This window comes from Monodelphis domestica, chromosome 6 (genome assembly GCF_027887165.1).
Source record: "Monodelphis domestica isolate mMonDom1 chromosome 6, mMonDom1.pri, whole genome shotgun sequence".
In the NCBI taxonomy this organism is placed as follows: domain Eukaryota; kingdom Metazoa; phylum Chordata; class Mammalia; order Didelphimorphia; family Didelphidae; genus Monodelphis; species Monodelphis domestica.
Genome location: NC_077232.1, coordinates 191,649,116 through 191,663,390, shown reverse-complemented (window position 1 = coordinate 191,663,390; position 14,275 = coordinate 191,649,116). Strand labels below are relative to the sequence as shown.

At 35.1% G+C, this 14,275-nt stretch overlaps 1 protein-coding gene across 1 annotated transcript in view; it reads right to left on the bottom strand.

The window, feature by feature from the left end:
* Positions 1-10,084: 10,084 nt before the first annotated feature.
* The window catches only part of GUCY1B1 (guanylate cyclase 1 soluble subunit beta 1), a 78,900-nt gene continuing 74,709 nt past the window's right edge, over positions 10,085-14,275 (bottom strand). The window contains exon 14 of the mRNA XM_016423156.2: positions 10,085-11,446. Coding sequence (XP_016278642.2) covers positions 11,423-11,446 — 24 coding nt within the window. The 3' untranslated portion in view covers positions 10,085-11,422. The remainder of the gene's footprint in view (positions 11,447-14,275) is intronic.

Here is a 14,275-nt window from a genome sequence, read left to right as displayed (position 1 = left end):
CCCTTATATTATAGCGTGGGAATCCTATCTCACTACCTACCTTTCACAGTGTGTCCAGTAGAAGAGTCCCTTTTCTTGTCCTGTTTTGACTTCTGTCCTTTTGATACACTTTATAATGATTGGTTTCAAATAAAATTCTGAATGGCTCCATGTTGGAAGCTGACAAATCCCCACTTGTTGACAAAGTCACACTTTGGACCCCTGAAAATGAGGCCCCCACTGCTCCCTTTCTGTGACTTCTCTCTCTCTCCAACTTCCCTGACTAATGGACTTGTTCTGATTATTGTTCCCTCTCTAATACAGGAGAAATAACATGAGAACAAACATTTATAGGGTTAACATACACATATCCCACTTTAATATCCCTAGATTATTACCCTTAAATGATTGCATTCACAGAATTAAAGCCTAAAGATCATTACCTTTCTCTCTCAAGCAGAGATACTCTTCAAGGCCCCACAATCAACACTGGCCAAATGCTTGAGCACGTAATAAATCTTTCTCTACAGTTAGCACATTCCGATGAATTTGTTGGTGGACAGAAACCAGGCAACATTGCCAGGAGCTTTAAAGTAATAGAAGAAAACCAGAACTTGTCAATTGAGGAAAACCGTAAATCTGCTCTGCTTTATGTTACCTTTTAACCCTGTACTTAGATATGAAATGTTTTGTTATTCATCTCCTAAGTAATTGTGATTGTGAAAGCTGATCAAAAGCACAGTGATCCTCCCAGATATCCATGTCATTCATCTCCATCACAAAGTTTCTGTTGTAGTAACATGGTAAATGATCACAGAATCCATTGTAGTAACATCACAAGATTGTTGATTAAGTGATTTGTTAATGTGTGACATATCCTATTAAATGTAGAAGATCATGTACATAGAAAATTGATTGTGTGCCAAAGAACTATGTACTCACTAACCTATATAATAAATGAATCTATGTGCCATGGCAGAACACTATGTGAGGCCTACACATGTGGGACTGAACACATAGTGCTTCTCACTCTATTATTCGACTGAAATTGTCACACCTGGACAGAGTAAACCTGGACCCTCAGAGAGACTGCTGGACAGTTCTCAAAAGCTCCAAGATTTTCCAGCTACTATGCTGACATCTTGGCTCTGTCCCCCTTCCCTCAGTTATTTTATCTTTTGCTTGTTATAGACATATATATATATATATATATATATATATATATATATATATATATATATATATATATAAACATATGACATAATTCTGCAAAAATTTAACCATAATTTATTTTAGCTAATCTGACTCTATCCATTATTGCAAATAGAAAAGGGTAAGGCTCGCAAGTATGTGATAATTTCTTTTGCTTAAGTTGGCTTTTACCATTATTGTTAATTAAAGGGAAAAAATAGTCATTTGCCACAGTCAGGGTCCAGCCCCACTTGCAACTCCAGGGTTCCTGACTGGTGGCGAACAGTCAGTCAACAAAATAACAAACAGAAGACAGCTTAATCATAACAGCCATGGGATTTCTTTGCATCTGACAGCTGCTCTGACATTCCCAGGCTTGGGATTTATTTTATATCCATATTATTGGCATGCAAATACACAAAATCAAAGAGAGATAATTGGAAAAGTGATACATTAACTTTTAACAAATCACTTGATTAACATTCTATATTTTTGTATTGTGATTACAGATAGAACACAAGATAAATGATTTCATCACAGGTGGTTTACTAGGGAGTTTGAGTTACTGATTTGTATAATTGAGTCACTGAGACATATTGAAGCTTAGTGTACCTGTATGTATTGTATGGGCCTCTATGATTGATTTGTGTGCTGGCTTCATGAGAAAGTTTTGGGCTTGGCCTGTATTTGCGGTTTTGCTGGGAATTATGTACCTAAGTAAAAGTTAACCCATGATAGTCTTTTTGGGATTGGGCTTAAGGGTCTGATCTTTTGGTGATGTTTTGGGGAATAAGGGTACATGTGTTTTGCTCTTACATTATTTCTTTTGAGACTAGGGGGAATAATAATCATGTCAATTCATAGGTAAGGGGCATTGATGAAAGAAGTCATGCAAGGGGGATAGAGTGGGCAGTCACATCTCACCAAGGTCCACTCTGTGGTCTCCCCAGCTACCACACATGACTCTGTCAAGGTATCATGGACTGATGGCCTCCAACAGTCATTGAAAAATTTTTCCTGTAATTATATGAACTTTGGATTTCCTGGACAGTTTAAAGTGGCGGTTTTTCAGAATGGGTGAATGACTTGAATATAAAGAAGGAAACTATAAATAAATTAGGTGAACACAGAATAGTATACATGTCAGACCTTTGGGAAGGGAAAGATTTTAAAACCAAGCAAGATTTAGAAAGAGCCACAAAATGCAAAATAAATAATTTTGACTACATCAAATTAAAAAGTTTTTGGACAAACAAAACCAATGTAACTAAAATTAGAAGGAAAGCAACAAATTGGGAAACAATCTTCATAACAAAAACCTCTGACAAAGGTCTAATTACTGGAAAGGCCCTTTTGGTCTCTTTTTTTCTTTCCTGTTTCCGTTTGCAAGCAGATGTGGCAATTTTCATAATGTAGGTGAGGTTGTGTCTAGGCCTCTCTCTGGCCTAGTCATGTAAAGATTAAAATTTAGGGGAGGCTGAGGAGACTGAGGCAGGTAGAAATTAGTTTCTCTCTGCAAGGAGTATTATATTTTTAAAGGTTTATTGAAGATTAAGGATTAAAGAAAATACAGAATAAGAAAAAAACATGTGCCTAGGCCAGAGGTCTATACAAGACCTCACCAACATTATGGAAAGAGCCACGTCTCTGCTCCAAAATGGAAGTCCAAAAGAGCCCACAAAAGCCTTTGCAATCAGGTTAAATCCCTTCTTGATCTCGGCCCACCTCCAAATTCCCGTGAGATTACAAAGCATTTTGGGGAAGTGGAGCAAGGGCTTGTGGGGATTGAAGTCCAGAGTTCGAGTCTATTTTTTATAGTTACGTGCTTTCTTATCCTGTATTTTCTTTAATTTTTAATCTTTAATAAACCTCATAAAAATATAATACTCCTTGCAGAGATAAACTAATTTCTACCTGCCTCAGTCTCCCCTAAATTTTAATCTTTACAGTTGGTGACCTAATGGGAGAAAAGACTCAATTTTTTTTAAAGAAGGATATCCTAGATAATTCTTTTTAAGCCATGTTTCTCCAAGATGCTTTTTTAGAAAACCATCTTGATCAGCTCCTGCTTGCAGTACAAGATCCTGACCTCTCTCCATCCTCACCTGGTCCCGGCCCTGCCCACCCTGGCGGTCTTTCTCTCCCTCACCTGGCCCACCTGATTCAACCACAATTGCAATCACCTGATGACCTGCCTGCCCAACAAGCCCAGATCCTTAGAGGAGATCGATCAGGACTCATTTCTACCAGCTGGTAACTATTTGGAGTATAGGAGGGGAGAGAGAAAGGGAGAGGAGAAGAAACAGACTTTTCAAACAGGAACTTAAAAAGCAATGGGCTATTTAAAAGGATACCTTTTGACTGTTCTGGTAATTTCATTGATTTCACCTGTGTGCCAGAAAAAAAGATTCAGCCCAAAGATTCAACTTTGAAGGGGCAAATTGGTGGCTCAGCGAACTGAGAGCCAGGCCTAAAGACATGCAGTCCTGGGTTAAAATCTGGCCTCAGGTACTTCTCAGCTGTGGGGCTCTGAACAGATTCTTTAACCCCCATTGCTTAGCCCTTACAACTCTGCCTTTGGATAATAGACATTTAAATGGATAATTAATAATTTAAAAAAAACACACCTAAGAAACTTAAAGACTGGAGGTTCAAAGGCATTTCAGACTCCAATGGTTTATAAAAAATCTCTGTATTTCTATTGCATTTTTCCTGATTGTTTTGTTTAAGGTTTAACTTTGTGATTTTAAGTTCATATATTACTGGATTCAATATTATTCTATTATACTGTTCATTTAATGTACTGAGTTTTAAAAATTCTGTTGTTTTCCCCCTATAACTGTGCTGAACAAACATTATTGAATAAGCCCATATATGAAAAAACAGCCTTTCTATTTTTGCCTTTGTAAATTGTCACATAGAGGATAAATGGACTTCATCAGAACGGGTTGTAATTGTATAACAACCTTTGGAAAATTTAATGTGCTAAATATCTTAAATGATTTTAAGGGTTTTTTAAACATGATTTTTGGATTTTTTTTTAACAATTTCTGGTTATTTTGCCTGCCCCTAGCATGAGGTGTAAGGCTCACTCTAGTAGCTGAAGTGAAATAAATCTTACAACCCACAACCTTCCCAAATTTCTAAATATGTGAATGAAAGTTGGGGCAGTTAATCTCAGGGCATTTGTACCCCTAAAAAGCCTCCAAAAAAGGAGCACCCCTTTATTTATACTCTTCAGCTCACTACTTAACTTCCACCAGAATGATATATAGATTTCTTGATAATGTTCTTAACCTAAGATGAGTTTTACTTTGTTTAAAAATATGTTTAAATTACCAAGGTTGAAAGATTGCTGTTTGTAAAAAAATTGTGACAAATATCCATCAATTCGTAGGTTTTAAAAATGCCATATAGCAACTTATGTGAAATATGATAGTGTGTTTGTTTGCTATTGTAATTAATTGGGCTATTGAGAATTTTGGGGATATTGATATCTTCATATTTGTACTACTGTTCTTTAAAAATGAAAAAAAAAAACCTTGTAACATTCATTTGCTCATACAGCGGATCATGGCCTCATGAAGAGGAAATGGATCTCATTTTTCGTGAGAAAGCCTTATATGCTATATTTTCTTAGCTGATACAGAGTGTCAATGATTATAAGCTACATTTTTGAATTTTAAAGCTCTTTTATTATTATGTTTTTCTTGCATGTGCAATATACTATTTTTTTTCTCTCTTTTTTATATTTGAAGCACATGTCACCAGTATTAAGATTTTCTTTAACTTTTTGATTTTGTAGTACTATAAGTTTAAAATACATTTGCTAATGTATACCCAAAAAGCTTGTGACTATAAAAATGATGCCACTAATTATTTAAAAGAAATTATGGGACTTTGCTTAATGATTTGGTCTGATTCCAGGACAAGATATACACAAAAAAGCCATTGCACAGGGCCAAAGAAAAGCCAATCCAGGATGGATTGATGCACTTCTAGGCCAATACAAAGGTCTTGCACCTAGTGTGAAGACTCGAGGTTACTGTGTTTAACATGTTGTTAAGACATAGGCTTTCCTTGTGTCCACACTCACTCTGAAAATACTCACAGACAAGTATCCCGGAAACCTTGGCTCCTATAATCTGGTCCCCTTTTCTGCCTTTCATAGTGTGGTGCCTTTCTGTAGTCCTGGCTACTGACTGGGTAAATGCATCATTGCTTAGATCATTCTAATTGGGCCCTGATTCAAGGACCTGTTATAGATTTATTTTTCTTTTTACTTGGAATTTTTACACATAAGACTTTGATAGTCTACATTTTCATCCAGAGTTTTTTCTTTTTATTTGGATTTTTCTGATATCTTTTTAATATCTCTTGCCAATTGATTCATATACCTCATACCTCAGCCATGCATCCCTAAGTGATCATTTTTTTAAATCACCCTCTTAATGGGGGGAATGTAAAAAATACCATTATTTAAATTGTAAAGTTTAAATTCCTTTTGAGAATAATTTTAGGTAAAGAAAGATGATACTTCTCTGAATCCAGAACTGAACTGTTGGAGAAGACACAATGAAGAAGCCTCCAGACCACAAGCTGCACAAAAATGAACTTTGGGTGTGGTTGATTGAACATTTATTTGTTTGTATACTTTCATGCCAAAGGGGACTGCCCCCTAATGGCTTTTTGTCAATGTGTCCAGTAATTATTGGTTTTGTTTTTTATTTTTCTCTTATCCTCAAATTATTGTAATCTTTAAATTGATTGTTTTTTATGATCCTTTGGGGAAGTCCTCCCCAGAGGATCAAACGGGGGAATATAAAAATAGACTCAAACTCTGGACTTCAATCCCCAGAAGCCCTTGCTCCACTTCCCCAGAATGCTTTGAATTCTCACATGGGCCGAGATTGAGAAGATATTTAACCTGATTGCAAAGTCTTTTGTGGGCTTTTGGACTTCCGTTTTGGAGCAGATGTGGCTCTTTTCATAATGTAGGTGAGGTTGTGTCTAGGCCTCTCTGTGGCCTTGACACATGTTTTCTTATCCTGTATTTTCTTTAATCCTTAACCTTTAATAAACCTCATAAAAATATAATACTCCTTGCAGAGAGAAACTAATTTCTACCTGCCTCAGTTTCCTAAATTTTAATCTTTACACAAGAGAGGCCAGAGAGAAGTGATGTGAAATATATAGACCATTCTTTACATCACTTCCTGCATCTCACATGTACCAATGGTAGCTTAAGCTTGACTTAGGACAGTGCAGGGTGTCTGGAAGTTGTTTCTTATTTATCACTTGCTAGCACATGTCTGTCATAGGCCATCCTACTCAACACTTAATTCTTAAGTAGGGCTGTATACATTCCTAGTTGCTAGGATTTTAAAGACTAATCAATGTGGAGAAAATCTAAAATTCACACTACTGAGCACCTGATTTAGCTTAAAATGTAGTCTATTAGCAGGCAGCTAACATATTTAAAGGATGCAGATTAAGGATTCATGTAATCTAAGTAATTAAATCTAAAGTTTATTAACTAAACTAATTAAATCTATTTAAAGATGAAATTTTCCTGTTATATTTTTAATTCCTAAATTATATTCTACAGGACTGACTACTGTAATCTGACAATTGATTTATATTGCCCAGTGTTTCTTATAATAGGCAGTGAGTATTTTATATACCAACAAGCCAGAACAGAATCCTATTGATAAAAGATGATTTTAAAAAAAAGCTAGATTAATGAAGGAATGAGCTGTGGGACTGCAGAAAATGCAGAGGTACTGTAAAGAAGAAATTCTGCCAATCTTGTTCCTTGAGAGCAGAGACCATTTCTTTTTTTTTTCTTTCTTTTTATTTTTGTCTGTATCCTGAGCCTGGTATAGTGACTGGCACAAAATACCCTCTTAACAAATGCCCCTCCCTACTAAATTCCTTTCATTGACTATTCATAAAGTAGGGCAATATACTAAAAAAGTAATGACTTGCCAAGAGAAAACTCTCTCAGTAAAACTAGTTGGGTCTTTCTTTTGCCATTCCAACCGATATTTGACCCTTAAGTTCCTTTGGAGTCCAAATATATTCCACAATTAGGTGAAGATAGATGATAGGAGTAATTCTCTACTATGGCATTAAGTGTCTGTGTATTTAATATTATAACTAGAAGAAAGCTGGGAATAGACAATAGATTTACCTACAGTAAGAGTTCATTTTCTTTTTTTATTTATTAAAAGTTATATACCTAAGAACCACTTGTTTAAAAGAAGTGCATAAGAACTGTGGGAGTAGAAACACAGAAGAAAAACATATGATTGATTATGTGGTTCAATGGACATAGACTGGGGTTTTGACTTAGGAAGAACACTCTATTACAAATATCATTAATATGGAAATAGGTCTTGAATAATGACACATGTATACCCCAGTGGAACAACTTGTCTGCTCCAGGAGAGGGGAGAGGAGTGGGAAAGAACATGAATCATGTAACCATGGAAAAATATTCTAAATAAATAAATACCCCCCCCCCAATTTTTTAAATGCATAAAAATCACTTGCAAAACCAAAAACTCTACATTGTTTACAATTTGCTTAAAATATGTAAATTATAAGTGTGCTAATATAAATTGCCTTTGCTTTTGAGTTCCTTTTGAATTTGTTTCACTTTGATACTTTTTTCTTTTTAAAAAATATAATAATAGTATGAATAGCCTTAGTCTTGTAAAGGTTAAAATTATGGTTGAGATTGAATGTAATAATTATTTTGGTCACCAAGGATTTTATTTATAAAATCCTAATGAAACACCCAAGTTAGCTGGAAATTTTATGGTGATTTAATTGATAGTGGAGGAGATAAAGGAGAAGGAAGAAGGAAAGGAGTAGGTCCCCCCCCCCCCCCCATCTGGCTAGTATCAAGCAGGGAGATTAGGAGATAAGGTTTTTGGAGTATGAAGGAGGGAGTCAGCTTGAACTCCAAAAAGGAAAGGGCTAAGCCAAGATGCCCGAACCTGAAATCAGCTCCAGGGCAAACTCACCACCAAACCCAGACAAAATAACTGCTACCACTGCAAGACTGTTGGAATACCTAGCAAGCTGCCAGCCAGAGTTGCCTCTCCAGGGAAAGAGGAAGAGAGAGGAAGTGACGTGCCTTATATAGAAGGTTTTACATCACTTTCCTGCTTCTCCTCTGTACCAATGATAGCTTAGCTTGACTTAGGACAGCCCAGGGGTCTGTCCCCTTTTTCTGCACAGGTCTGTTGAAGGTCATTTCCTCAGATAATAAAACCTTGAGTTTGGTGCAGACCTTCCTAATCTTGTTAAACTAAGGAGGGTGGAGAAATACAGGGTTCCCAAGACCTGATTCTGTTAGTCCAAGTATCTCTATTGTTATTGATTAGGAAATAGCTAAATCAGATCTTCTAAAGTACGGTCTGATTAGGGTGGAATAATTTTAAAATTCACAGTCTTTTTTTATCTCTTCATATATTTCCCTTATTTTCCTTATATTTCCAATATTTGTTATTTCTAATAATAGAATACAATCCATTATATTCAAATATCACAATCTACTCCCATTTATTGCATTTGTGAGTTCACATTCTAGTTAAAACAGAAATGGCTCTGGAGAAATGAAGACATTCATGGTTATTTGCAGAGAGATCCCTGTACCTGAAGAAGCTTCATTTCTCTGTTCCTCCCTTGTAACCCTGATCCAACCTGCACAAGACTAGATGCAGGATTTCTTTCATATTCATGGTAAAGCAAAACTAGATATATTAATAGAAATTAAGTGTGATAAATTATATCTTCTAATATTCTACTGTTTGTGCTAATGCAAGCTAATGTTAGACCAAGAAAAACTATGGTTACATGAACTGGTACAAGAGTCATCAAAGAGACTTCAAAGAGACATTAGAGACCTTCATTTACAAATGAAGAGATGAGCCTCATAGAACATAGTATTAATCTATTTGTAAAATATTATATTTTACCAAGACTATATTTTTACATTTAACAAGATTTGAAAAGCACTATCATAGGAACAGTGGCTTTAAAATGTTTTTACTGTTGATTTTTTAAAAATTTAAGAACATTTGATATTTAGAAGAATCTCAGAAAGCCATTAATGTCATCTGAGGCTAAGACTGGGGACTCCAACCACAGAAATTCAGATCTGGTAACAGGACTATTATAATTTTCTAATTTTGTTCCTTTTTATTGAGTTTTAGCAAATTAAAAACTATGTTTTCTGTTCAAATAAATTGTCATTATATAATTATAATACATTTATATAAAGGTTTAGAATTTGGGTAATAAAAAACTTTATACATATTATCTCCTTTGATCTTCATTCATAATAACCCTGTGAAGTAAATGTTACAGGCATTATTATTCCCAGAATATTGCGGCTCTGCAGAATCGAGCAATTTGTCCCAGGCCGTGCAATCTCTAAGACTAGATAGAGGCAGACCTGTAAGATTCAGTTTAAAAATGAAGCTTTTAAAAAGTTTGGTGTTCTGGAAATTTGTCCGTTAGTTTTGTTTCAAAATTAGTTAAGTTCAAATTTCAACTCTGAATTCTGACTATAATTAGAAGTCATCAGATTGTGAAGCAGGAAAGAAAAATTCATTATTTTTATTGTCTCCTATCTTAAAAGGCAATAATACCCAACTTTTGTGCTCAGTTCTTGTTATTGGTTATTTTCAGGATGAATACAGTTCGTATTCATTAAAATTACTCACTTGCCAGTTTATAATGAGATCAAAATTAGTAATATTTAAGATTCTACTTTTGAAAAAATATTAATAATGTTCAAAGGTGTCAAAGAAAAGTTCATTCCTTTTGTACTTCTGTACTTTGTGAACACTTGGATAAATGTGTTTCTGTAAAAGAGCGTGGAATCAATCACAAATAAAAATCAACTTTAATTTTTTATTGAAATACAAATTGTCTCAAGACCAGTGGAAAAAATAATTTATTGCCGGTTCTTTTACACATAAACATGAAACATTTATACATATATTTATGTGTTGATACAATATACTAAATATAAAGACAAACTTTTTTTACACAAAATTAATTGCACTGTACTGTTCTGTAATACTTTATAAAGACATATTCAGAAAATATCAGGGAGAGAATTAAGAATACAGGCATTTTCTTGCAAGAGGAACACACTCTCTGTAGAGCTCAAGCTAATTATTCTGGATCCCAAATCCTGAATATTATCCCATTCTTCTACAGAAAGCAAAAGAAACCAATTACTCAGCATTATCAAGATCAAGCAAAGACTCTAACACCAAGAGTCCTGGAAGGAAGTTCCCAACTTTGTTCTTGGATATTTTGAAAACATCCAGACATTCACTCCAATCTAAAATAAAAACTCAATGAAAAATTGTACAGCATTGTACTACAGCTGTATGTAACTAACTATATTTAATCTGACAGAAATAATGGAATCTGAGAGATGCAATGTAAAGGAAACACGGAATTGCAGATGCCACATGATGGCAGTGGTGATATACTTTTTCACCATAGAAAATGGTTTGTTTCTTATTTTCCCCTCCTAGTTCAACAAAGGGAAATGGTTATCTTACTTTGATATAGCTGTTATTTTCTTAGCATAGTTTATTAAATCTTACTCTGGGAAACTAATGTTTTCTGAGGACCTAGATGAGAAAAGTCAGTTACACAAATAAAATGACTCTATAGCTTGGTCCCTAAATCTTGCCACCCAGAATGCACCAGTGCTGTGATTTCGTCTACCAGTTAAAATCTAGACAGTGGTCGAATGGATTCTATAATGATAAATCTCAGCATGACAAAGAACTACATTTAGTAGATCTTGCTGAAAAAATATGTGTGCAAAGCACCAAATGGAAATGATCAACTTTGGTACACAGACATATTGCCCAATGCTATTCAGCAGGTCATGAGGTTTAGAATGCAGAAAAGTTCACATCATCCACAGAGCAGGAGCTAAGAATATATCCACACTGAAAGCACAGCAATCTTCAAAGCAGAACTGACATATGAGCTTAGAGAGGCTAGAGGCAAACAAAAGACTATATATATATGTATATATATACATACATATACATGTGTATGTATGTATATATACACCTGTGGACAAGGAATGGAGTCATTGAAAGAGATGAAGCAAAATATATAGCCACATAGAATCACTGCTACTGGGCTGGGTTGGTATCAAGGGACAGAAGACCCTCCTCTTCTGACTTTCTTCTTGCCCCTTACTTCAGCTCTCATCTTGTTTTGTTTCCTTAAAATAAAATTAAAGAGAGAAAGCCTTAGTTTATGGCAGTAAACAAATTTGTTTGGATAGTTTGGTTTAAATAGGAATAAGCCTCTATTTTTTTTTCCTTCTTATTAACAGTAAAGACTGAAGAACATTTTGTATTTTTAAAAATTTCATGGGTTTAAGTATGAACATAAAAATGAAGAACATGCATAGCTAAAAGATTCAGGCAGGTACATCACAGATTTTTATATTTAAAAGTGGAAAGAACCTTAGAAATGAACAAATCTAACTCTCTAATTGTTTAAAAATGATATTTGATTTTTCCCCAATTGTACATATAAATGATTTTTTACATTTTTAAAAAAAATTTTGAGTTCCAAATCTTTTCCCTCCTTTGTACTCTGCCACCCTTCTTGCTTCCCTGAGATGACAGGCAATCTGATATAAATTTTTTATGTGCAAGCATGTAAACATTTTTTTTTCATATTAGTCATATTGTAGAAGAATCTCGAAGAAAAAAAGTAGAAAGTGAAATATAATAGGTTTTGGTCTGCATTCAGAGACTCTTATCTTTTTCTGAAGGCAGATGGCATATTTCATCATGAGTCTCTACCAGCCCTCTAAATTTAGACAAATGAAGAAACTTAAATCAATCTCAGAAAGGTTCTTACTTACCCCCAAACACACAATAAATTGCAGAACAAAAACCAAACCAAAACTGGACTTTGGTTTTAGATTCCAGTGCAAGGTCTGTGGACTTCAAATCTAGTGGTCCTTCCACTCTAGGATTCTGCTTCTCCTAACTTTTGATCAAACTAATCAGTTCAGCTGTTTATCACGACAATCATAGTGATGAACAACTCCAATTATCATACAGTATTTTTATGGAAAAATATGATCACAGCCCATAATTTTAAAGCCTTTTTTAGTCTGACATATAAAGTCGTTCCAGAAAAATGCTTGTTGTTGCATCACTCCCTGCTCTTTGTGCCCCTTGAACCACACTGCCCCTGAGGTTTTCTCAGCAAAGATATTGCTGTGTTTTGCCATTTCCTTCTCCAGTGGATTAAGGCAAAGAGAGGTTAAGTGATTTGCCCAGAGTCACACAGATTCCTCATTTTAAACTGAGAAAACCAAGGCTTAAATATACAGCTATTAAATGTCCAAAATGGAATTCAACTCCAGATCCTCCTGACTCCAATTCCAGCACTATTCACTAGTTCTACTTGTTTTCAGAAGAAAACCAACATGCATGTTTACCCCACAGCTTTATTAATAAAGCAGCAAAAAAAGATATAGATAAATATTTTTTAACTTGGTATCCATTCTCTCCTAGATTTAAATACTAAAAGCATTTTTTGGAGAGAATGCATAAACACACAAGAAATATAATCAAAGAGTTTAACCCACAGTCCAAAAGCTAATACATCAAAGGGGGCACAGCATATCCAATATGCTTTTGAAAGCATTCCTGGCTTAGCAATAGACTTGGCATGTATATGCCTTAGTGGGTATACAGACAGTGAAGTAAGCAGCTTGGAAATATGCTGGGCTCAGTTCAATTTGGCTCAAAAGAACTGATAGTGAAATTTTCAGTATGAGCATTCATATGTTGGAAATTAGGAAATGCTATAAATCAGGGCTTGATTTAGTGTTATGAAGATTGGATTTAGCTATCTCCTGATTGTAACAATGAAGATACTTAGCTCTTCCTTTACAGTGAAGATAAAATTTTCCTGATTGTAACAATGAAGGTACTTAGCTCTTCCTTTATAGTGAAGCTAGAATTGTAAGCTATAATATATTGTTAGATTTTAACTACAAAAAGGTGTTAAGTAACTACAAAAGGTGAATTTACCAAAAGAGATGTTAAGTAACCCAAAAAGATGTAATCTAACCAGAGAAGGGGAGAACTAAAGAATGGGCAGTTCTGGAGAAAAGTGTATGCTTTGATTGGTAAATGTAAAAATTTAGAGGAGACACAATTTAGAAATTTAGACACAAGAGAAAAAGGTCTGTAAATAGAGAGAAAAAAGACTGAAGAGGATGGTCAATCACCTGGGCTTGGAGTGAAGGTTCAGTCACTCAGAGCTTAATGGGAAGATGGACATTCAGACATTCGGACATTTGGACACTGACTCAGAGGAGTGACCAGAAGGCAGACACTCAGACTTCTTTAAGACCGTTTCCGTTGGTGAGTGAAAAGTTGACTTAGTGACCCCGCCTTTCTGGAGGTGTGAAGCCTCCAGGAAGGCCCAACTTCTTGAGACTCTCTTCCCCTGGCTGGGGCTAAAAGATTCTAACTGGTATCAGAAGAAGCCAGAGTTTTCTCTCTCTCTAATTCCTTAATATCTTCCTTCTATTGAAAATATTGTAAATAAACTACTATAAATTCCATTTATTTTAGCAATTCATTTTGGGATTTAGAAATTAAATCCCTGGTGACCACATGATTAATAATATATTCAAGTCCAACCCACAATTAAATTTAACAGTGTTTGGTTGACTGGACTTAAGAAAGTGATGGAGAAAAGATTAATAATGTAGATTTTTTTTTAAACCCTTACCTTCCATCTTGGAGTCAATACTGTGTATTGGCTCCAAGGCAGAAGAGTGGTAAGAGCTAGGCAATGGGGGTCAAGTGACTTGCTCAGGGTCACACAGCTGGGAAGTGTCTGAGGCCAGATTTGAACCTAGGACCTCCCGTCTCTAGGCCTAGCTCTCAATCCACTGAGCTACCCAGCTGCCCCCTGTAGATTAAATTTTAAAAGGTGTTTTGTGTATGTTCACATAGACCACACATATATGTACTAATAAATATTACTAATATGATATATGTTAAAACATTAT